This window comes from Garra rufa, chromosome 13 (assembly GCF_049309525.1).
Source record: "Garra rufa chromosome 13, GarRuf1.0, whole genome shotgun sequence".
Lineage (NCBI taxonomy): Eukaryota > Metazoa > Chordata > Actinopteri > Cypriniformes > Cyprinidae > Garra > Garra rufa.
The window spans coordinates 4,249,476-4,274,872 of record NC_133373.1 but is presented as its reverse complement, the minus strand read 5'-3'; the positions used below and the strand labels follow the sequence as shown (position 1 = coordinate 4,274,872).

Sequence of the window (25,397 nt, the reverse complement as noted above, 5' to 3'; positions counted from 1 at the left end):
TGAATAAGTGGCGACAATTTGGGGTGAACTACTCCTTTAAATTAAAGAGCATGCAGTAGTAGTCAAGTAAAAAAGGCACAGCTCAACTGAGTGAATAATAAAGACTGCTAACAGGCTTTAGCCAGCCATGTCACTAACACTGTAACTTAACTAACTGCTGATATCTATTATTGCGGTTCATGTGGTTGATGTTTTAATGATGCAATGATATGATCTTTTAGGATGTTAGGATCACAACCATCACTGTTCAGATGATTTTCAGTTTGTGTGTCCCCTCTGTTCGCAATTCATAGCAGAATACTCCTCCTGTTGATGTTAATGAATGAACAACTTTTGATCAATAGCTACTCAGTCCAGCCAAGACCAGTTGAGTCCAGTCCAGTCATACCTCAATATCAGCTCAAGGGCATCTCGCCTGTCATTCTCCAGCTCTTAGCGTAATGAGTCCAGATAAAACCATCGATAGTCTTACTCATCTGCTTGGCCACCACAGCCAAGAACGCCTAAAAGCTTTCTCTAATACCGCCTCTACTTTGGCTCCACGCCACCCTCCCTTCTTCTCCTAATGCATTAGACTCATAAATAGACAGGAGGAGGAGGAGAAGAAAAAAAGAAACTCAAGTTTGTTCAATTAGATGTTTGGTTGTCTCTTTTAAAGTATGTTTGAATAAAACATGAGTCTGAGATGGAACAGTTTGTTCCCAGAGATGTTTTAAAGTCATTCATGTTGTGTGCTGGAATTTAACTTAATGATAATGTCTGGCATACATCTTAAACATTTAGAGTTTTACTGACTACTGAGCTCATGTGACATTGGTTGAAGTTTGAACCTTTAGCCAATTAATTGTAAGTAGTGGCCGACCAATATATTGCCAATATTTGGCATTTTTCTGTTAAATTAGCATTAGTTTTTATGTTTGGGGCTCTTTTATTTGCAATGCTAGGATCACAGGGTCTCCCATTTCTATGGAAGCCCATTTCTGTCACTGAATAAAAAATAAAAAAACTAATTGCGACTTTTTTTCTCCCAATTGCAAGCTTACGTTTCTCAGTTCTGACTTTTTTCTTAGAATTGCATCATATAAGACTTTTTTTCCTCAGAATTGTTTGATATAAACTCATAATTGCGAGTTATGAAGTCAGAATTGCGAGATATAAAGTCAGAATTGAGGGATATAAACTTTATTTCTTGCAATTGCGAGTTTTTATCTTGCAATTCTGACTTTTTTCTCAGAATTGTGACAATTGTGAGTTATAAAGTTCAGTTCTGAGGAGAAAAAAGACTGATATGATCATAGAATTGAGAGTTTATATCTCACAATTCTGACTTAACTCACAGTTGAGAGTTTGTCCCAATTTCGACTTCATTTCTCAGAATTGAGAGATATAAAGTCGTAATTGTGACTTTATCTCACAATTCCGACTTTTTTTCTTATATTTGTGAGTTTATATCACGCAATACTGACTTTATTTCTCAGAATTGCGAAAAAAGAAGAGAAAAATCTAAATTGTGAGATACAAAGTAACAAAAACCTTTTTTATTTTTTATTCAGTGGCAGAAATAGGCTTCCATACATTTCCCATTTATAACTTCCTTTTTCTTACTTTACTTAATGTGATGCTTTAATGTCATGCTTTAAACAATTTCTCTAAAGAGTATAGTAATCAAGACGTTGCTATCTTAAATATAGATGTTTATTTTACACGTTTGTTTATTTATTTAATAAATATTTATTAATATAGTACATCTTATGTAAAATAAATTTAATATCTACATGTTGTTTACTATTTATAAATCAAATGCTGTGATATATAACCTACAAAGGACAAGAGATAATAAATGGATGGGTATCTAATATGTGACCCTGGACCACAAAACTAGTCATTAGGGTAAATTTATTTTTTAATTGAGATTTATACATCTAAAAGCTGAAACTCTGAAATCTGAGGGTGCAAAAAAATCTAAATACTGGAAATCGCCTTTAAAGTTGAAAGATAAAATTAAAAAAGTTAAGTTCTTAGCAATGCATATTGCTAATCAAAAATTAAATTTTTATATATTTATGGTAGGAAATTTAGAAAATATTTTCATGGATCATGATCTTAACAATATCCTAATGATTTTTGGCAGAAAAGAGAAATTGATCATTTTGACTCATACAATGTATTTTTGGCTGTTGCTACAAATATACCTGTGCTACTTAAGACTGGTTTTGTGGTCCTGGGTTACATATGTCCACTTTATATATGCCATCGGCCACCCTATTTTAAGATGTTAGCATAAGCTATCCAAAAATAAAAAGGAAAATCCAACCATTCCTTTTAAGCTACTATTGCTGAAGACTTCACGCGCTGTTATTTTTGTGGTTTCATAAAGTAAAGATAAAACTAGCTATTCATGGTGTTCATGGAGCCCATTCATAAACATGAATCCTGATTGTCAGATATGTTATGAGGCTCAGGCTAAAGATGTTTCCCCATGAGTTTGATGGATTTTATAGTCATAGCTGCTATTTAGCTCAGTGCATTCATGTGATTTATGAATGGAAATACAGTGGTCCATTTAATATAGATCCTCTGATGTCACAGGTTTATTCCTCGGCTGGCCGCATTTGCATCGTAAGTCAATGGTGAAAGATTAGCCTCGTACCATTATTGATTTTTCCCCTCATAATAGCACTGAGCGCTTACACCAAGGCCATTTTGTGAGTGGCTGTGCTTAAGTGTCCCTTGGTGATTTTCACTCCAAGTGTAATGTTCACCACCCTGGATGTGCACCCAAATAAAAAGTCTTTTCTATTTCAGTAAAAATAAATGAGCTCTGGAGTGTTGTGCTTAGTGCTCACAGAAACTTTCAAAGACTCAGTTTATTAGAGTATAATGTCCCCAAAATACATGTTTCCCTTTTCCCCCCGGTCCTGACTCCCCTGTACTGTCATGTTCACAATTACAGGATGCCAGTGTAACTGCAACGGATGAATTGAGCAGCAGTGTCAGTGAGGATACGGGGTTTGGCAGTGCCCCTCCTCTACCCTCAGACCGCCCTGAGCTTTGTGACTTACCTGACTCCCAGGACCCCACCGACGACCTGGACCCAGCGCCCCCTCCTCCGCCGGCTGTGGACAGTCCGCCTGGATCCCTCTATGATGACGAGCCGGTGCTGCCACCCCCCATTATAGACTCCACCTTGGACTCCATGTGTGAGGAGGAGACCATCCTGCCCCTCGTTCTGGACTCGGCCCCCGATTCAGTATGTGAGGAGGACGTGACGCTGGCTCTGAAAGAGCTAGATGATAGGTGCGAGGAAGAAGAGGCGGATTTTTTTGGCATGTCCAGGTTGGTCAGCAATTTCTGTAGTGATCATTAATGGGGTTGAAAGTTGAGTCAGACATGGCTCTGTTCCGAAACCTTCCTCTTTTTTGTCAACTACCTGTGTAGACAGCTACCTTCAAGGCAGCATCCTAACCAAAGTGCATGTGTTATACACTTGCCTGGTTACACAATTAGCTCTTCTCACATGAAGCACAACATTAGAAATGATCAGTTATGAAAAACAGAGTCCATTAAAGGCCCGCCAGACACCTTTTATTCCTTATTATTGGTCAGTAGGGCAAAAAAAAAAATATAATAATAATAATATTGGCCGACCATTAGTTTTAAGGTACTGTTGCTGAAAATACTTTTATGCGCTGTTGTTTTTGTGGTTTTATGAAGTAGAAGAAAGAACCAGTTATTTTCTAGTTAGGCTGCTCACAATGTTTTAGAAGTGTGGTAGAAATAAAATGGCACAAAGAACTATTTTGTTTTAAAATTGGGCAGACCGAACCGTAAGTCGTAGAGCTTGGCCTAATGGGGCTGCTACAGCGTACTCAAAGGTACAAAGTTGCTTATAACTCCTAAACCATTAGTCGCAGGCTCAAGTGTCTTTTGTTGTTGGAATTCTTGGCTCACGCCGGACAAAACGCATGCAAATCGAATTTGATCGTCACAAATTTTTCGAGTATTTTTGATTTTTTTTTTTTTGAAAAATCTACTTTTGCGAACTAGTCCTAGGTTTTTTGACCAGTCGGAACCAACAGAGTGCAGAAAGATTCTCTGAGAGTGAATATCAATAATTATTAAAAATCTGTTGCGAAGGGAAGCCAAAAAGTTTGAAAGGGGCAAGGACGCTTTTACCAAAATGGCTATAACTTTTGAACGGAATGAGATATCTTCGCCACGCTCAAATCACTTATGAAAAAGCTCAATCTAGATTGGCCACTTGGTGACGCTATAAAAGGGAAAAACATACAAATGGCTATAACAATGCAACCATTTGTCCATTAAACAGTTGTTTGTTTAAAATAAAATACAGTAAAACAGGATTATTGTACTACAATTTAAAATAGGTCTTTGCTATTTAAATACATTTTTAAAATATAATTTGTAACTGTGATGGCAAACCTCAATATTTTTTGTAGATAATAGATTCGATCATCAGTATCAATCATTATCCATATATTTATCTACTGTAAATATATCACAACTTAATTTTTTTCTACTAATATCCATTGCTAAGAACTTCATTTTTGGCACCAGATATTTAGCCAAATATTGTCCTATCCTAACAAGCCATGCATCAATGGAAAGCTTATATATTGAGCTTTCATATGATGCATAAATCTCAATGCCCAAAAATTGACTCTAATGTATGGTTCTGGACCCCATTTACAGCTGTACTTGCACTCTTAAAAATAAAGGTGCTTCCCAATGCCATAGAAGAACACTCTTTGTCTAAATGGTTCCATAAAGAACCTTTAACATCTGAAGAACTGCTCTGTTTCACACACAAATGTTCTTTGTGGTTAAAGAAGGTTCTTCAGATTATAAAAAGGTAAGAAAGAGATGAATGGTTCTTTGTGGAATTGTGGAGTTCTTTGTTATTCTATGGACCTTTTAAAGCACCTTTATTTTTAGGAGTGTACCGTTGTTCGCTTTTGACTTGTTTTTGCTCACTCTCGCACAGTTTAAATCCATTTGACGTATTGCTTTTCTTCTGCCGTGAATAATGCATGCGTTTTATTAACGCCATGAATGGTGATCTCATACTTGGCAACATCATTGCTCTTGAAGGTCAGCCATCTATACGCAAGCACATCAGAAAATCCCCCCACAAACTCACTGTATTCATTCTTAGACACACACTTCCTCCTTACTCTGCAGTGCTATATATCATCCTCAAACCCCTGATGTGTCCGGCTCTCCCTTGATCGATTAATAAAAATCATAGGCAGTGGTTCAACAAAGGGTCTAATTAGATTTTTGCGCATGCACTGCATGACGAGGGCCTTTCTTAAGTTGTTCCTGGCAACTTTCTGTCCTCAAGATCCATTTAACAGAAGGAGAGCCTGTAGCCGCGTGTGTGGGAACCGCTCTTGTGCGGCGCAGCAGCGAGTGGGGGAGGGAGTAAAAGGGAAAAACAGAGAACGTCACAAACGCAGCGGGAGAATTTAGGCTAACACGTGAGGTGAAAAGCTCGGAGAGCGAACGTTGAAAAAAGCATCAGAGCGGGAAGGCTAAAATCTGTTAGTGAGGATGAAGATGAAGACAATGTCCTCCACATCTTTCAGCAGCACAGGTCTCAGATTCTTCTATTCGGTCTGCTTCATCAAGCTCTTCGGCCCTACAGGCCTGTAAGTGTGTGCTTATTTTGTTTTTCTGTGCCTCTGCAGTAGATTTAGACTGTAACAACACTGCAGCGCAGCGAGAGACATCTGCAGTGAGCGAGAGAGAGAGGAGGGAGAGCTTGATAGAAAGAACAGCGTGTCTCTGTTTACGTTTTTTTCTTTGTGAATGATGTAATGCTTTGTGTTGGTGCTCGTGTCTCTATAGGTGTCTGAGTCTTGCTCTTTCCATTTCTGTTTACAGTCAAGATGAGGGTGACGCAGACGGCTTTCCTGAACTCCAGGCCTCACCACCTCCGTCGCCCTTTCTTTCGGCTATTTTGGCAGCATTCCAACCCGTAGCCTATGACGACGAGGAGGATGCCTGGCGTTGCCATGTCAACCAGATGTTGTCCGACTCGGATGGGTCTTGTGCTGTTTACACCTTCCATGTATTCTCACGACTCTTCCAGGTAAAAATGCACATTACATTAATTGTGACCATGGACCACAAAACCAGGCTTAAGTAGCACGGGTATATTTGTAGCAATAGCCAAAAATACATTGTATGAGTCAAAATTATTATAAGATATTTGTACATTTCCTACCGCAAATATATCAAAACGTAATTTTTGATTAGTAATATGCATTGCTAAGAACTTCTTTTGGACAACTTTAAATGCAATTTTCTCAGTATTTTGATTTTTTTGCATCCTCAGATTGCAGTTTTTCCAAATAGTTGTGTCTCGACCAAATATTGTCCTATCCTAACACCATACGTCAATAAAAGGCTTATTTATTCAGCTCTCAATTTCTAAAAATTTACCTTTATGACTGGTTTTGTGGTCCAGGGTCACAATTTTAATATACAGTTTTCTGCAGATACACTACAGTTCAAAAATCTGGAATCTTTTATTCAACAAGGATTAATTGAATTGATAAAAAATAAAGAAATTTATAATGTTACAAAAGATATCTGATAAATGCTGTTTCTCAACTGTCTAATTAGCAAAAAATCGTGACTGTTTTCATCATTGAAATTATAAGAAATGTTTCCTGAGCAGAAAATCTGCATATTGGAATGATTTCTGAACAATCATGTGACACTAAAGACTGGAGTAATGATGTTGAAAATTCAGCTTTTCCATAACAAGAATGAATTACATTTTAAAATATACACTAGCAGTTAAAAGTTTTTTTTAATGTTTTTTAATTAAATCTCTTCTGCTCACCAATCCTGCATTCATTTGATTCAAAGTGCAGCAAAAACAGTAAAAATGTGAAATATTTTTACTATTTAAAATAATTGTTTTCTATTTGAATATATTTTAACATGTAATTTATTTCTGTGATTTCAAAGCTGAATTTTTAGCATCATTACTCCAGTCTTCAGTGTCACCTGATCCTTCAAAAATCATTCTAATATGCTGATTTGCTGTTCAAGAAACATTTTATTATTATTATTATTATTATTATTATTATTATTATTACCAATATTTAAAACACTTGAGTACATTTTTAGGATTCTTTGATGAATAGAAATATCCAAAGATTACCATTTATATGGAGAATTACAGAAATAAATACATTTATTTAGCAAGGATGCTTTAAATTGATCAAAGGTGTTGATAAAGGCATTTATAATGTTACAAAAGATTTCTATTTCAGATAAATGCTGTTCTGAACTTTATTTATCAAAGAAAACTGAAAAAAAAAAAATCTCTTAGCTGTTTTCAGCATAATAATAAGTGCTTTTTGAGCAGCAAGTCTGAATATTAGAATGATATTCTACTTAAACTATGCCCGATTTTGGCTGTATGGACTCATAAACACACATTTAACTGTCATTAGTTTATTTGTCTACTACTTATAATTTATATTTATAATTCTGAACCATCATTACCAAATGTAGTTCTCAAATCACCATTTTAAGCATTTTTAGAACTAATTCTTAGACTCCACTGTGTTTCCATACAGCTAATTTAATTTGTAGCATTTTTATGTATCCTAAATACACAATTAAATTATTTCATAATCAAATTTGTCTAAGCGATATTTACCATAGCTTGATATTTGGCTTCATGTTTTTTCTGCACTACTGAGTTGATTCTCTCCTGTCTCTTTAGCACATTCAGAGAAAATTTGACTCGATTACCCATGCCTCAGTACGATTCCTTGGCGAGGGGCTCCAACGGATGGGAAACCAGTTCCTAAGCTCCCTAGAGGTCATGACCTCCTGCTCTCAGTGTCCCACAGTCCTACTAGATGCTGAAACTGTGAGTGTACACTTCCTGCACCTCACCTAAAAATGACAGTTTGTTGATGTTTGTGTAGTTACTAATGCCTGTTTACAATGACTTTATATATGTGATGTATTTAGTAAAATATTGAACTGTGTATGTTTTAGCTGGTCTCCTGTGGGCTCTTGGAGACTCTGAAGTTTAGTGTATTGGAGTTACAAGAGCATCTGGATACTTACAACAGCAAGAGAGAAACAGCTGAACAGGTGAGATACAGTACTAACTTCAGTAATATATCAGTGTGTAATATTAGTGTTTGTGAGCTGTGTGCTTTAACCCTCGAAGACCAAGACAGCCGCCCTCAGCTAAAAATAACTATTGTTCTTAAATGTTTAATAACTTTTGAACCGCTAATCCAATTTGAATGCTCAGTCTCATAATGCAGACATTCTCCTCTTTTCTTGATTACATCACATTTTGTTCAGCATTGATTCGATGCATTTTGATCCTCTTAGCCAAACAGGAACGATTGTTGATGCTTAGTCCCACCCCCGTGCCCAGATTGGTTCAAACAGTCATCTATCAACCAATAAAGAGTTTTTGGTCTGTTGAACCACCAATTAGTTTGTTTGGAAATTTGAACAAACGCAAAGTGAAAGTAAAGTGCGTCTTGCGTGCATGAAAACAAACACAAAATAACACATTTGCATGACAGCACTCTTTGAAAAAGCACAGAAATACACACGACAGAGCACTTTGACATAACACAAACCAAAAACAAGAATGAAAACAGCAGTATATATTGAGTAAAGCACTAGAACTTAGGTTTTCGCATCGCTAGGTGTAATAGAATAGATTCTGACACAGACTACAGCCAGCGGATTGATCTATTTGGTTGTTATATTATGTAACTAATTCTTATATAGTTTGTAAAGATCATTTGCACACTTTTTTTCTGTTGTACTCGGTATGTTTTGCTCTTATTTTGTGTGTAGTTTGTAAATAATTTGAAATAGTTTGTATTTTTGTTGCACAAGACAATTCGTGCAATTGTTTTTACAACTTGTTTGTGTTTATTGTTCAAACTCGGAGTAAGAATATATTTTTCTGGAAAAGTCAACTTTTTACTGTGTTTTGTTATTATATAACACTGTTTCTACTCTGACTTTACTCCTGAAACATTTTTGGACCCATCGATATTGTAATAAACTAAATTAGCCTGTTTTTCAATGAAAAGCGTCTATAATAATATTGTAATAAATGGCTATAACTTGCTTGGGGAATGTTATATGTAGACAGTACATATTTTTTTTGAAATTGTAAAACACCTAAATACAATTTTCTAAGGAAAAAAATCCAAACCTCAGGAGTTTTTGTTGGAGTACACAGTAAAAAAAAACACCCAATTGTTGCTTGCGTTTTTCTAAAAATTCTGGAAATTCACACATTTTTAGAGAAAACAAAAAGAAAATTGGAAAAAAAATTGGGAAATTGGAACTTTAAATTAGCTAGACATAAACTTCCAAGTTCTCTTGTTTATAATGATATATGGCTCTTGATGCTGACTGCTAGAGGAGGTTTGAAAAACAAAGAAAAGTACAGGTGCGTCAGGTGGCCCAAAAATGTTCTAGGTCTTTAAGGGGTAAAAAGATAGTTCACCCAAAAATGAAACTTATCCTATGATTTACTCACCCTCAAGCCATCCTAGGTGTATATGACTTTCTTCTTTCAGATGAATACAATGAGAGTAATATTGAAAATATCCTGGCTCTTCCAAGCTTTATAATGACAGTGAATGGGGTTTTTAAATAAAGTTGGAAGAATGAAGTCCAATAAAAGTGCATGGCTCCGGTTGGTTAATAAAAGTCTTCTGAAGTGAATCAATGCATTTTTGTAAGAAAAATATCCATATTTAAAACTTTTATTTCCAAGTCATAAAACAGACACTGGTTTTCAGCAATACCCAATTCTGGGACAATCTATTAACAATCTGGGAAATTCCTGTGTGGTTTGTTTGTTAAAGTTTTGTCTTTTAAAGGGTGATCTTGAGGTTATGCAGTGTAGGAGTATAAGCTGACAGTGCAGGATCATAAGATGCTCCTTGACGTCTCTTTGCAGTTATTGTTGGCTACTAAATCATATCAGGATGTGAGTTGATTTAGCCAGTGTTCGTTTCCGTTAGCACCCATCTAGGATCTACAGCAGCCAATTTCTCTTCATGCACGCTCACTAAGAATAGCCTCACGGAGGCCCTAAATCATTTAGCTGGGTGGACAGGCTCAGGAAGGGGAGTAGAGGGGGCAGATGGGATTGTGGATGACTAGAGGACAGTAATTGGATGAGGCACAGGCCCTGCCTCCAGAGCATAATGTGCCGACCCCCTCTGGGCTTAAACAGACCCTCTTTAATTTGCTAAGTAGCAGACTCTTATTTAATTTAGCTCACGCACACTCCCATACGCACTATTCGTCTCTCCTTCTATTTCTGTTTCACTCTCACAGAAACGTTGTCTGTCTTTGCTCACATTCACAGCATCAGAAATTTTCACTGCTTTTTTGTTAATAAGGTGTCTCATTTCTGCTTCCCCTCGCAGTGGTTGGATAACTGCAGGAAGACCTTTGGTGATAAAGACAGTAACCAGCGACCTAACACTCAAGCTCAGGTAGAAAAACAACACTTCCGCACCTTCTCCTCTTCTCCACCCTCTAAACATTTATATTCATCACTGAGAAATAAAGAATGTGAGAAAGTCTGTAAGAATGTAAGCAGAGGTGATTCAAGGGCAGCTGATTTTTCTGCTACCTATAACCTATAACAGAAGTTCTGCACACCCCTTTCTTCTACTCAGTTGAGTACATTTTCTCCAAAAATGTAAAAAAAGTACACTGTTCAAAAAATTTGTGGTCTGTTATATTTTTCAAAAGAAATAAATACTTTTAATTGCACTGAATAAAAATTCATGTCTTTCTTTCTTCAGTCGCAAAGAAATTAAGTTTTTTGAGAAAAAACATTTTAGGATTTTTCTCCATATAGTGGACTTCAATGGTGCTCAACGGATTGAAGGTTAAAAATGCAGTTTCATTTCAGCTTCAGAGGGCCTAAACGATCCCAGGTGAGGAATAAGGTTCTTATCTAGCAAAACAATTGGCCATTTTCTTTAGTAAATTAATATTTATACACTTTTTAACCTTAGGGTATGTCAAAAACTCCCATCTCCAACTTTAAAATTGGATCACAATTCTACATCGCTGTTTTACCTTTTTTTTTTTTTTTGTAAAGGGCATTTGATGATCTTTGCACGTTCAATTTGTAAACACTGGATCAGTACTTGAGCGATGTAGGACAATTTTGAAGTTAGAGGAGAAAATGAGATGGGAGTTTTTTGATATACCCTAACTGTATTTAATCGGAGTGCACCGAATATGCATGCACATCGCAGAGCTAGACAAGACAAGCATTTGAGGTTAAAAAGTATATAAATTGTACTTTTTAGAAAATAACCGATCGTTTCACTAGATAAGACCCTTATTCCTCAACTGGGATTATGTAGAGCCCTTTGAAGCTACTCTGAAACTGCATTTTTAACCTTGAATTCATTAAAGTCCACTATATGGAGAAAAATCCTGAAATGTTTTCCTCAAAAAACTTAATTTAGACTGAAGAAAGAAAGACATGAACATGATCTTGGATGACTTGGGGGTGAGTAAATTATCAGGAAATTTTTATTTTGGAAGTGGAGTAATCCTTTAAATTGATGAAAAATTACAGTATATATGTTTATAATGTTACAAAAGATTTCAACTTCAAACAAATACTGTTATTTTGAAATTTTAATTTTGTAAAAAAAAAAAAAAAAAGTATTACGGCTTCTACAAAAATAATAAAGGGAACTCCGGGTATTAAGACTTGTATGGCTTAATATAACGTAAAATAATGTCTCTTACTGAAATATATAGTAGACAACCCATAAGGATTCAGATTGTTTTAAAACAAAATCCACATTGTTGTATACGCATTTTGAACTATGGTGGCACCATTATTTCAATGATGTGAAATGTTTGGACTCTACCTATTGCTATTTTTACAGCAACACAACTCTGAAAATAAAATACTGATACGTGATAAAATATTGCCACATTGTGCATTTTTTTTGTGATTTTCAGTTAAAGGGCAACAAGAGAAAAACAAGTCTTCACTGCTTTCCTAGCGATAAAAATAGGAGAAATGAATGGGAAGATGCCTGTGGAAGAATAAAACTTCCTAAAGACCAGCGTCTTTGTTCTCTCCACTTTAGTCCTGTTGCATTTGAGGCTTTTAGTAGACCACAGCTACTGAAAGAGCTTACAAACGGCAGAAACAAGAAACGCTAGATGCCATCCTGGCAGGATGTAAACGTGATGCTTGTCATGACGCCGCAGCCAATGAAGGAGTTTCTCAGCGCTGATTTCACTCGATATCCAGGGGTGTTTAGACTCCTTGAGGGGAACGGCATTTGGTTTAAGCCTATGTTTATATCCATCGCCACCTGTCAGCTCTTTCAGTAGCTCTGGTCATCGTTTCTTTTTTATTTTCAGAGTCGTGTTGCGGTGTAAATAGTAACAGGTAGCAGCAATAGCTCCTGAGTGCAACCATTTGACGTAATCAAAATAATGGTGCCTCCCACAGTCTAAAGTATGTATTAAACGATGTGGATTTTTTAAATACCGAAAATTTTTCATGGGTTTTCTACCTCATATTTCAGTAAGAAACATAATTTGTTATATTAAGCTATGCAAGTCTTAAAACCTGAGGAGCAATGTTTCTTGAGCACCAAACCAATCATGTGACTAAAGACTGGCATAACCACCGTTTTTCTGACAGTCCATCTCTTATAGTAGAGGCTAAATGACCTTTATGCTCTCCATGTCTTACTCCGTTATTCATCTTAGTCACTGCTGTCCCAACATCTTTGTTTTCTCTGATGTAAAGCGCTTTTGCAATTTTTGTGATGCCACAGTTGATGTTTCTCTCTCTTACTGAAATTGCATTAGTCTCAACTCATTAGTTGCATTTGTTCTCTCACTCTCTTTAATTTCCCTTTTCTGTCTATTTTGCATATATTTAGCAAATGTTTGAGTGTACATGAAAGTGGGGAAAACATATTAAGTCATTGCTCCTCTTAGAATGCATTGCATGTGACTGCAGTCCTTGTGTCATTGTTAATTATCAACATACTGCAATATTACTCTCTCTATCTTTCTTATGGTGGTCTTGGTGTTATCAGCACACTAATTTTTGGTCTTTCTCTCATTTCCTGTGTTTCCTCTTTTTTTGTGACCTGCTGTCCTTCTTGCTTAGCAAATGGAAATGTTAGCAGTAAGTGGTTTATCATATTTTAGAGCCTGTCACAATCCTTTCGATTCAGCCACGCACACTGAACATTCATCTATTCTGCACAATCATTCTCAACCAATCAGAATTCAGAACAACCCCTACATCTGATCTCATAACAGCTCTACAGATCTGTCTAATTCATCAATCATCACTACATGCTTTATTAATAAACATCATGATTTAATGGCTTAAATGAGTTCTGCATACTTACAGTGTTGACTTTGCTACCTAAATGCTAATTTGCTAATGGGTTATTAGTGTTTTTAATGCTTCTAGAACGTTTGACACATATTATGCATTCAGTGTGTGATTGAAAAGTGTGTTTATGGACATCTGAGCGGAGGACGGGAGAGAAAAGTAGCTTAGATTCTTTATGTTCCTGCCATTTTTGCATGCTCACCCCTTCATCCAGCTCCCTTTGCTCACTCCTGACATAGTTTGGATCGTCCAATTCAATTCTGACATTTTCCAGAAACATCACTCTTTCAGGGTTTCGTTTTGATAAGGGAAGCATACATGGTCATGATTCACCAGGGTTGTAACCTTGCTAACCCTTCTCTCCGTCTCAAAGCCAGGATGTTCATCCATCCGTCTATCCCTCCTCTTGTTCATCCGGCTTGCCGTCCGTTCATCCGATCATGCTGTTTTGCTGCTGACTGTGCAGATGATTAAAACTAAAGATGTTGAGGTGATGGTGTCATGGTCTTTTTTTCTCTCTCTGTCTGTTTCTGTAGGAGCTGGAGTTGTGTCGACGGCTGTATAAGCTGCATTTCCAGCTTCTTCTGCTCTTTCAGGCCTACTGCAAACTTATCAGCAGAGTGGACACCATTAAGCGAGAGGCAGAGGTTTGTTTTTGCTTTTATGTTGTTGTTCACGCATTGTGATGTTTGTCTGCACACGCATACACTGACACACAGTAAGATTTTTAATGCTTGAAAAGGAGACTTCTCTGCTCATCATGGCTATATTTATTTGATTAAAAATACAGAAACTGTAGTATTGTGGAATGTCTTTTTTTTTTGAACCAGTGATACTTTTTTCAGGATTCTTTGATGAATAAAATGTTGAAAAGCGTGGTGTTTATTTAAAATAAACCTTTGCAACAAGAAACACCTTGTTTAAAGTTTGGGGTCAGTAATTTTTTTCTTTCTTTCTCTCTTTGATAGAAATAGTCTTATTTAGCAAGGATGTGTTAAATTGATAAAAAGTGATAAAGACTTAATTTGTTAGAAAAGATTTTTATTTTGAATAAATGCTGTTCTTTTTACATTTTTTTTCCTCAAAGAGTCCTGAAAAAGGTATCATGGGTTCCAAAAAATATCAAGCAGCACAAGTGTTTCCAACATTGATAATAAAAGTAATAAATCAGTATATTAGAATGATTTCTAAAGGTTTGTGTGACACTGAAGACTGGAGTAATGGCTGATGAAAATTCAGCTTTGCATCACAGAAATAAATTATATTTTAAAGTATATTAAAATAAAAAAAACTGTTATTTTGAATTGCATTAAAATTCCATATTTACTTTTTTCTGTATTTTTGAACAAATAAATGGAACTTTGATGAGCATAAGAGACGTTTTAGAAAAAAAACACTAAAAAATCTTACTAATCCTGAATTTTTGAGTGGCTGTGTATGTGACCATGGACCACAACCAGTTATAAGGGTCAATAAAGCTGAATAAATAAGCTTTCCATTGAAGTGTGGTTAGGATGGGACAATATTTGGCCGAGATGAAAATGAAAATCTGGAATCTAAGGGTGCAAAAAAAAAATCTAAATGTTGAAAAAATCACCTTTAAAGTTGTCCAAATAAAGTTCTTAGCAATGCATTTTACTAATCAGAAATTAGGTTTTGATATATTTACGGTAGGAAATTTACAAAATATCTTTACTTTAATATCCTAATGATTTTTGGCATAAAAGAAAATCTGTCATTTTCACTATTGCTACAAATATAAGGGTTTTGTGATCCAGGGTCACACACAGAGAGCAACGTAACTTCGTTATGCCCACTGAGAGAGACTGATATGCTTAACACAGACCAGAGCAAAGCTTATCGCTCATCAATACTAACTCACTTACACTTTATAGACTGCACACATACACACACAGACACTCAGTGACCTGTTATTTAGAAATCATATAGCAGTTCCCATGTATTTAGCTTGGGACGACCCGGTTTTGAATTACTATGCATTGCCTTAGGAATATCAATTTCAGTTTGCAATAATGATTTTGTCAACTGATTGATTGCGTATTGGCAAGTTGGCCATTTTTCACAAGTGGTTTAGTCAGACTTGTGAGAATATTGATTAAATGTTGATTTAAAATGCTTGTTTCTCAGGTGACTAACATGTCAGAGGAGCTGGCCATATTAGAGAGCTGTCTTAAGGAGGCGGAGTCAGTAAGTGATGGACAGGAGGGAGTGGCCGAGTTCGAAGCGGACCAGTCAAGCACAGAGACGGCCATCCACTCGCTCATCGAGAGCCTAAGAGCACGGGACTTCAGCACAGCCATTGCTCAAGTTAAAGCCTTCAGGTAAGATAACTAGACTTTGAAGTCACCGTATTGTGACGTATAACAAATTAAAGGGATAGTTCACACAAAAATTAAAATTCTGTCATTAATTACTAACCCTTATGTTGTTTAAAACTCGTAAGATCTTCGTTCGTCTTCAGAACACAAATTAAGATATTTTTGATGAAATCCGAGAGCTTTCTGACCCTGACACATTCAAGGCCCTTGGGACTTGGTTGTCATTTACCCCAATTGCTGCAATCTTAGTACTATTAATAAAAAGTCAATAATATTGGATAGATAAATTATTAACATTAAACGCCACAATGTGTCAATAAAAAATAAGGGTTGTCAGTTTTGATTTCATGGATGAAGTTGAAATATTGTGACGTACATCCAAGTGTAACAATTATGAAAATGAGAAAACAAAAATATGGATGTGGACGTGGTTCTGTCTATCCATTGTTGATTGAATAAAGGCAGATCTGAATGTTAGCTTTCAGATGGTTCTAAAAAAGGGGGCGGGGTTTAAGTGACTAAATGATTTGTTTCACCAGAAGATCGAATTGGCCCTTTGCAAACAACTTGATTGACAGGCGATCCGACCAATCATAGTGTGAATTCGCCATTTTGTCTGACAAACAAATCAAGCAGGAGAGTAGATTAACTTCGGTGGACTTAAACTTGAAAAATTGTGTGCATTGACATCTTTAGGTGTTTTGTTTGTGCTTTAAGCAAAGAAGAAAAGACGATACAATACACTGATCTGTCACAAGAGCCACAAAATGGTATTTATTGTTTGAATTTCTTAAAAAAAAAGAACATTTTAAAGCTGAGACATTGTTTCATACCAGATTTTTGGAAAGGATATGACCCTTCGGGTTACAAGTCTGACTCTCTAACCATTAGGCCACGACTGCCCTTAATCGCGAAGGGTCAATTATGACATGACTATTTAATAAAAAATATCAACATTTCCATGATTTCATATAACTAGCACCAATCAGTTAAGTAACAGAAAACTCTTTTAAACTCCGTTCACTAGTTTTTCATTCTAACCAGATGTGACAGGCGATGTGCCATATTTTCAGCCACTTCCTGAGTATCTCCGTCCATATTATAACCTCACTTGTCTAAAATCTCATTCTGCATAGTTTGTATGTTAAACAAATATATTCTGATTGGCTGACTTTTAGAATTGAGTGACTGAAAACACATTTCACATCATGTCTAGTTAGGATCCATATTGGAATTAAAGGATTAGTTCACTGCAGAATTAAAATTTCCTAAATTTACTCACCCCCATGCCATCCAGGATGTTCATGTCTTTCTTTTTTAATTTGAAAAGAAATATAGGTTTTTGAGAAAAACTTTCCAGGATTTTCACCATATAGTGGACTTCAATGGGGATCAACGGGTTGAAGGTCCAAATTGCAGTTTCAGTGCAGCTTCAAAGGACTCTACACGATCCCAGCTGAGGAATAAGGGTCTTATCTAGCGAAACGATTGACCATTTTCTAAAAAAATTAAAAATGTATATACCTTTTAACCACAAATGTTCATCTTGCACTAGCTCTGTGTCCACGACTTACATAATCATGTTGGAAAGTACCGACCCAGTGTTTACAAAGCAAGCATGCAAAGTAAGTCAAACGCCCTTTACCGAAAAAAAAGGTAACAATGATGTTGGACGATTGTGAAGTTGGAGGAGAAAATGAGATGCAATGTGATTACGTAATGCGTAAAGTTGTACACAAGGCATCATAAAGCTAGTTCAAGATGAGCATTTGTGGTAAAAACTAAATACGTTTTTATTTTTTGTAAAAGATGGCCAATCGTTTCACTAGATAAGACCCTTATTCCTCGGCTGGGATCAAGTAGAGCTCTTTAAGGCTGCAATGAAACCACAATTTGGACCTTCAACCTGCTGATGCCCATTGAAGTCCACTATATGGAGAAAAATCCTGGCATGTTTTCCTCTAAAGCTGACATGGGGCTTGAGTAAATTATCAGGAAATTTTGATTCAGGCGTGAACCAATTCTTTAAAGGAGAAGTTCACTTTCAGAACGAAAATTTGCAGATAATTTACTCACCCCCTTGTCATCCAATATGCTCATGTCTTTCTTTCTTCAGCTGTAAAGAAATAGTTTTTTGAGGAATACATTTTAGGATTTCTCTCCATATAGTGGACTTCAATGGCCATGAGTTTGAACTTCCAAAATGCAGTTTAAATGCAGCTTCAAAAGGCTGTAAATTATCCCAGCCGAGAAAAAATGGTCTTATCTAGCAAAACGATTGGTTATTTTCTAAAAAAAAAAAAATTACAATTTATATACTTTAACTTCAAATGCTTGTCTTGTCTAGCTCTGTGTGTACTATGTGTGTTTTGGTTTAAGACATTTAGGGTATGTTGAAAAACTCCATCTCATTTTCTCAATCATCTTACAATGCTGTTTTACCTTTTTTTTTTTTTTTTTTGTTTTTTTTTTTTTTGTAAAGGGTGTTTGACCTTTATTGCATGTTCACTTTGTAAACACATGGTCGGTATGTCTGCAGCGATGTAGGATGATTTTGAGGATTTTTTTCTTGGCTGGGATCATTTAGAGCCCTTTAAAGCAGCATTTAACCTGCATTTTGGAAGTTTAAACTCGGGGGCACCATAGAAGTCCACTATATAGAGAGAAATCCTGAAATGTTTTTTCCAAAACATTTTTGTTCTGAAAGTGAATTTCTCCTTAAAGCATCTTGTTGACCTCCTGTAGATCTCTTTTGCATAAATCTCTAACTTTTCTTCATTCCCTCAGGTGCCTGTGGCCCAATGACATATTTGGCAGCGAGAGGGACGATGCGGTGCAGACGCTGCTGCACATTTACTTCAGGCACCAAACTCTGGGTCAGACGGGCTGTTTGGCCGTGGTGGGCCCCAGCAGGGATCTTTCTCAGGCCAGCGTGCGCCTCATGGAGCTCAACCTTCAGATCCGCGAAGCTCTCTGCCAGGCTCAGACGCACCCGCACACCCACCAGACGCGCATCCTGTCCCCGACCCCCACGGCCCACATCCAGACGCAAATCGACACGCAAAACACGGTCCTCAGCACTGGACTGTGAGCGCTTCAGCTCGACTCTTCTCTTCCTCCGGGGCGGCGGGTTTGGGGATTTTCACTTACAGTAGACTTCTCCTCAAAGGGCTAAAGAATGTGTGGATATTAGTTAATCCAAACTATTACGCACGTACCACGTTTTCCCCTTTCTCCACTAGTTTAACTCAGAAAGAAAGTACGAGGACTGGTCAAGGACCATTAGGAGGAACACTGGGCGATAATGATGCTAAATCGGAAGTTTTTTGGCGGAACGACCTGTTGACCTCTAGGCGGCGGCCTTTCAGAGCGATCCGCATCCGTCTGCCCCACTGTGCACTGGGGCAGAGATGGGATTTGGAGCGTGATCGTGAGAATCGGAGCATCGCGGTGGATCAGCGAGACTGTCGCATCGGCGATCGCAAAAAGCATGCTTGAGAGAGAAGCCTGCAACAAATATTTTTTTGAGAAATGTATTTTTTAACAGTCTTAGGTTGTAAATGTTAGGATATTTAACATGTAATTGTAAGCTGGGGGGCTGTACCCTCCGTATAAAGAGAGAGGTTTATCTGTTTAACTTTATTGACCTGCATCGGGGAGAACTTTCAGCTTTCACTGGGCCGCTCTTACGAAACCCTTAATCTATAACCAAATAAGTAGCTGCCTGTAGGAAACCATAGACTCATGTGTGCGCGTGCGAGGACGAGTGCGAGCGTGTGCGTGCGAGTGCGTTTGACGTGGACTGAGATTTGCACACCCGTTCTCTCATAAATGCACGTTAACAAACCGAGATGCACAGGTGAAGTGCAAACTGGCTGCAACTCATGGAAATATCAATAACTTATTTTACTCTGTATATATTTTAGAAAATGTATAGTGTAAAAGCAGTATTTTTCCTTGTACATTTGTGTAATGCACTGTTCAATCAGAGAGAGCTCAGTTTAGAGGGTCATGACTAATGCAAAAAATAGTCGAATAGCCGTTGGGATGTACGCAGGTCACGGGCCGCCCTCTCCCCTACGATAACACGCCACCTTAATCTTCAATATTTCCCGACGAACGAGTCATATGCATTCCTTGATACCCACTGTGATCTCCATGTTGGCTGCAGGAGCCCCTGCTGAGGGGAAACTGCGGCTAGTGTTTGTCCATGTTGGCTCTGTCTTAACCCTAGACTCCGAGAGAAAAAGCGAGAACTGCAAACGTAAGGGAGGGGTAACGTTTAATCTGTCGTGGCACATTGAGAAATAAAATGTTCACTGTATTCATTCCTCTGGGAGATCTCTTCTGTTGCTTGTTTTGGTACATTTTGAATGCTGTTCTTAATTATTTAATGGATATATTATTTACCTGGAAAAATATAGTTTTTATCTAGAGGTGCATTATCCCTTTTTTTTCCCCCTCTGGTTTGTCTTTGTTTGTCATCTGATTTATCTGCTTTTCCCTGTACTGTTAAATAAAAACCTGATTATAAGCAACGCTGGCTTTTTGTCAGTTCATTTCCTGCTGGTGTTTTATTGTAGATATCCAGTTCTTAACCCTATCAGCAGTGCGTTGAGCTTTTCAGAATCACTGCTCTTTTCTATTGAGGCCTCTTCACATCAAGTAAAATAACTTATAGTTTATAAGCATGTGCTTTTTAAGGTCACATGGATTCTTATCCACCTGTAAGAGCGTGCATGGCCATTTGTAAATTTTGTCTGGCTTCTGGTCTCATCAGCGCCCAGCTGGTTTTGCTTTTGCAAATTGGTGACTAACTATATTATTTTAATGCATTATCTTAATTAACACTAGTTTGTAGTGCAAACAGTTTTACGGTTTACTGCAGTGTTATTCCTCTTGTTTCCTTAATGAACTGGAAGCCTCACCCATAGGCTTACATCCATGTTGAAGAATGTGGATTATACATCAACTGGAGAGAAAAAAAAAAAATCCCAAAATAAAGAATATTTTTGCAAAAATCATTTCTTTATAACCCCATTTAGTGGATATTTTTAGGTTACCATGACACTTAAACTTAGTCACTTGCGTCCATTTTAAGCCATTCTGTAATTTAACCACTGCATACATACAAATTAGTGGAAGAGGTTTCAAATTCTGACTTCCAACTAATTAAATAAAATGGCCCAAATAGTGCAATATGCAAGTCAAGCACACATAGTGCAAGGTACCCCCCTTACATGAACTTTCCTTGATGGTTAAAAGGCTCAATATTTACTTAACAGTTTTGACTTCAGTCTGAACAAACATTTGTGATATGCATACCCTCAAAGCATTTTACAGATTAAAACCAGTCCAATTCTGCCCTCCAATCCCTATTAAATAAACTTGAACCAGATAGTCAAGATCCTAGGCACTGTGTTGAGGAAAGTTGGAGTTAACCTCTCTAGGACACAATCCGGACACCCTGTTAAATCAATCAAGTCTGGCCCAAAAATGCTTTTGTAACTACACAATTCATTAATATCACCCTGCTGCAGGGTAGCTCATAGAAAAACACTCCAGGTGTGCTAGTAATTCCCATTTTTTTATTTTCAGTTTTCAAAATTGGCACCTACAGATACTGCAAGTACAAATTAAAGCAAAACAAAAACAAATGAGACCGTATTGACCGATGGATCCCCACCACAGTCTTTGAGCAGAGAGGGTGCAGAGAATGAGGTGGACAATCCAGCTGGGCAACAACCAAGCCTGACCGCAGCAGACAGAGGTGCTAGATGATGTATTTGAAGCTGAAAGTGCTGTCGCAGGAGAGACGCTTGCCTTTGCAGCGGCCGCACAGATCCTGTCGGTGAGGTCTTTTGGGGTCCACATGACGTGACGTTACAGGACATGTACAGCGAGTCTTCTTGCAAGTCTGAAAATCAAATTTAAAAGTTATATTAGTTCACTTCCAGAACAAATTTACAGATGATTTACTCATCCCCTTGTCATCCAAGATGTTAATGTCTTTCTTTAGTTGTAAAGAAGTTGTTTGAGGAAAACATTTCAGGAATTTTCCCCATATAGTGCACTTCAACCGGGAGTTTGAACTTCCGAAATGCAGTTTCAATACAGCTTTAAAGAGCTCTAAAACCATCCCAGCCGAGGAATAAGGGTCTTATCTAGCAAAACGATTGGTCATTTTCTTAATATTCATACACTTTTAACCGCAAATAATTGTCTTGTAAAACTCTGCACATGCATACTCGATTCCTGTTCAATACAGTTAGGGTATGTCAAAAAACTCAATCTCATTTTCTCCAACTTCACAGTCCTACATTGAAGTTTAACCTTTTTTTTTTTTTTTTGGGTAAAGAGTGAATCTTTGCAGGTTAATTTTGTAAACGTTGAGTCACCTCTTCTGCAGTGATGTAGGATGACCTTGAACTGGAAATGAGATAGGATACATTTGGAAAAACTCCAAACTGTATTGAATGGAAAACACAGTATATAACTTGTAATTTTTTTCAAAATAACCAGTAATTTTGCTAGATAAGACCCTTCTTCCACAGCTGGGATCATTTGGAGCCATTGAATCTATATTGAAACTGCATTTTGGAAGTTCAAACTCAATGGGCACAATTAAAGCCCACTATATTGACAATTCCTGAAATGTTTCTCAACTTTTTTTTTTTTTTTTAACAACTTAAGACAGACATGAACATCTTGGATGACAAGGGGGTGAGTAAATCTGTAATTTTGTGTTCTGGAAGTGAACTTTAAGTTTTTGTTTTGAGACCATGTTCTTTAACAAAGTGGTTTTAGCACTTTTTTTTGGAAATAAAGTAGGGCTGGGCGATAAATCGAAAGCGATTCTAAGGCGCGTTTAGTGAATGAAGCCGGTACTTTGATTAGTAGTAAATCTCCATCACGTGCGTTCAGCTGCGTTCAGCTGGAGTGTTCAGAGGCGTAAATCACTGACAAGCTACGCCAAATCGCGCTAAAAATCGCATTCGAAATAAAGGCCTGGTTTCACAGACAGGGTTTAGACAAGGGGAGTTGCTAGACCTAAAGCTCTACTGGAGCATAGGCCCCCATTACTCGTTAATTCAGTTGTTGCATGTAGTTTAATGTCTTTATTTTGGGATTATCAGCATAAAATAACTCAAATTTGAGATCTTACTGGGGCACAGCATATTTTTACTGGGGCACGTGCCCCAGTAAAAAGGGTCTAGCAGCGCCCCTGGCTTAGACTAAACCAGGATTAGGCCATAGTTCAATTAGGACACTAAAGTCACTTATAACTGTGCCTTAAAAAAAAAAAACATTACTAATGTGCATCTTGAGACAAAACGAAACCAGCAATATATTAAGATCAGTCAGTGCAAGTTTTTTTTTTTCTTTTCTCCAGTTGTCTGGGACAAGCTAAAGCCCTGTTTGTGAAGCCTGAGGAAAGCCTTTAAAGTCTGCAATAACTAGCCTCAGGACCTCTGGTTGAGAACTTCCATCGCAAGACTAGTTTACCTGACAGGTTATGTCCTCAACCCGGTATGGGTTGAATGATTTCTGACATGTTCTGCAAAACTGCTTGAAATACACCTTTAAGAGAGACAATACAGTTTGAATTACTAATAGTTAGGTGTACTAACACTACAACAAGATAAAAGTAGATGAAAATGGTCAACTTTTTAACCAATTACCTTGTTTGTGCCTTGGACACACCACACATAAGCACTTTCCCAGCGTAGGTTGCAGTCTTTGCAATGGTAGTAACCGTACTTCTGCTCCAAAAACTGCATTAAAACAAGTTATACGCTAACAACTCGCACTTTTGAGTAGTTAAAAACGTATAAATATTTAAAGAAACCATTTCTCACCTGGAACCTCACGCGAGCCTTGGATTTGACTTCATCTTGTCCGGTTTTCAGCGGCTCGTTTTTGTTCTCATTTGTTTCCGTCTGTTTGTTTTCGTTTTTCTCGGGACTAAGCGGCTCCTTCACGCTCTCCTCATCCTCTTTGCGCTCGTCTTTCTCAGCACTCTCCACCGTCTGAGTGGCCTCAGGCTCCGTGTCCTTCTCCTCATCCTCCTCCTCCCTGAAGAGGGACACTAGTCTCCTGGACTCGACCGGAGAGTAAACGGCTTGAGTGCGCGGAAAGCGCACGCCGCCGCTGATGGGGCTCCCTGGGGTCTGGATCTCCTGTCGCCCCCGACGGAGGGCATCTCGCTTCCGCGCCAGAAGCGTCCGCGGGCCCAGAGAACACTGGATGGACGCGTCGGTCTTCGGGTTGACCTGGATCCCCACGTCTTTGGTGTTGGCTTTCCTCAGACGCGGGGTGAGGTTCGGGTTGATCTGAGACAAGATGGACTTGAGCTGCGCCCTGTGGTGATTATCGAAGTAGGTCTCGCCTTCACCGTAGTTGGTGACGTAAGCTTTCTGTCTCCAGCCCTTGAACTTGGGGTATTTGTAGGAATAAGGGTTGTAAGAAGAGTAAAGATAGTTGTCGACTGTCTCGTTACCATATGTAGCCATTTTTCGCTTAGCCGGTTGGCAAAATGAACTGTAGGGGTTTAAGTAGACACGGGACACTAATTGAGGACAGGTGCCTAATTGACTCCAATTAATAGTGTTCCCACTTGGAAGTGTTCGAAAGGTGATTTCCAAACTCGAAAAAGTCATCAAAATGTGAAGGTTGTTGGGAAAATATGGTTTAAATTGTGTCTGGAGGACCACATAGCTGGTTTCTACTTGGTTGACCTGCCACCATCCAGAAACCAGTTTGATCCAGATTAATTTTTTTCTTTTTTTTTTTGAAAAGCTGAGCCCTGGTTTGTTGCTGATCCAAGGAGGTCTATAAGCTTTGACCAGATGTCATAGACATTTGTTTTTAGCAATATTTAATATTAAATATGATATCACTAGTACTACTAAATTATTAAGTTGGCTTGACAAACTGTTTAAGCATATCAACCAAAATAGCCAAAATTTAAACAGTAGCCTATCTCTCCTTTCAAGAAGAGTCAGACTAGTCTGATCTATCTATCATCTAAATCATGCTAGCAATATGTTTAATAATTGATTTTAGCTGGTTTTACCTGTTTATTTATTTTCTTAATTGAATGGTTTTAGCAGTTTTTGTTGTTGTTGTTGTTGTTGTTGTTGTTGTCAAATCAGCTGGTTGTAGCTCCTTTTTTTAAATCAGCTATTTCTTATCTTTTTTAAATATATATATATATATATATATATATATATATATATATATATATATATATATATATATATATATATAATAGTTTTTTTAAACTGGATTTAGCTGTTTTTAGCGCTTCATTCTTGTTGTTAAAATGACTGGTTTTAGTTTTTTTTAATTAATCAGCTGGTTTTTTGCTTTTTCCTTTTGCAAAATCGTAAGAAAAAAAGCTATTTGTTTTAGCTGGTTTTTGATAAATCTGTTGTTTTTAACTGGTTTTTAGCAGGGTTTTTTTTTTTTTTGCTAAATTGACAGCTGTTTTTTGTTAAGTTGACTGGCTTTAGTGGTTTTCTTTTGCAAAATCATAAAAAAAACTATTATTAACTGGTTTTAGCTTGCTTTTTGTTGTTAAATTGGCTGGTTTTAGCTGTTTT

The 25,397-nt window shown here is 37.3% G+C and overlaps 2 protein-coding genes across 6 annotated transcripts in view; one reads left to right on the top strand and one right to left on the bottom strand.

The window, feature by feature from the left end:
• The window catches only part of fryl (furry homolog, like), a 132,161-nt gene extending 111,831 nt beyond the window's left edge, over nt 1-20,330 (top strand). For 3 of the 5 annotated variants that reach the window (XM_073816671.1, XM_073816672.1, XM_073816669.1), the window contains 9 exons: nt 2,954-3,336; nt 5,908-6,115; nt 7,769-7,918; nt 8,050-8,148; nt 10,476-10,544; nt 13,220-13,237; nt 13,990-14,100; nt 15,602-15,795; nt 18,580-20,330. In XM_073816671.1, the coding sequence (XP_073672772.1) occupies nt 2,954-3,336; nt 5,908-6,115; nt 7,769-7,918; nt 8,050-8,148; nt 10,476-10,544; nt 13,220-13,237; nt 13,990-14,100; nt 15,602-15,795; nt 18,580-18,883 (1,536 nt within the window). In that variant the 3' untranslated portion in view covers nt 18,884-20,330. The remainder of the gene's footprint in view (nt 1-2,953; nt 3,337-5,907; nt 6,116-7,768; nt 7,919-8,049; nt 8,149-10,475; nt 10,545-13,219; nt 13,238-13,989; nt 14,101-15,601; nt 15,796-18,579) is intronic. The other 2 variants (XM_073816670.1, XM_073816673.1) reach the window with 1 other exon arrangement.
• Nucleotides 20,331-21,462: 1,132 nt separating this feature from the next.
• On the bottom strand, nt 21,463-24,305 carry zar1 (zygote arrest 1). Its single transcript, XM_073817136.1, has 4 exons — nt 23,652-24,305; nt 23,475-23,567; nt 23,299-23,373; nt 21,463-21,709 (listed from the first exon to the last, which is right to left on the bottom strand). The coding sequence occupies exons 1-4, from the start codon at nt 24,303-24,305 to the stop codon at nt 21,566-21,568; spliced, it is 966 nt and encodes a 321-aa protein (XP_073673237.1). The 3' UTR covers nt 21,463-21,565.
• Between the last annotated feature and the right edge of the window lie 1,092 nt (nt 24,306-25,397).

What these genes read in the sequence shown, in the direction of transcription:
- zar1 (XM_073817136.1), bottom strand. Translation starts at nt 24,305, where the DNA reads ATGGCTACATATGGTAACGAGACAGTCGACAACTATCTTTACTCTTCT. An exon ending in AGGCTCGCGTGAGGTTCCAG is followed by an intron (nt 23,568 to 23,651) that starts GTGAGAAATGGT and finishes GTTTTAATGCAG; the next exon opens with TTTTTGGAGCAGAAGTACGG. An exon ending in GTGTCCAAGGCACAAACAAG is followed by an intron (nt 23,374 to 23,474) that starts GTAATTGGTTAA and finishes TCTCTCTTAAAG; the next exon opens with GTGTATTTCAAGCAGTTTTG.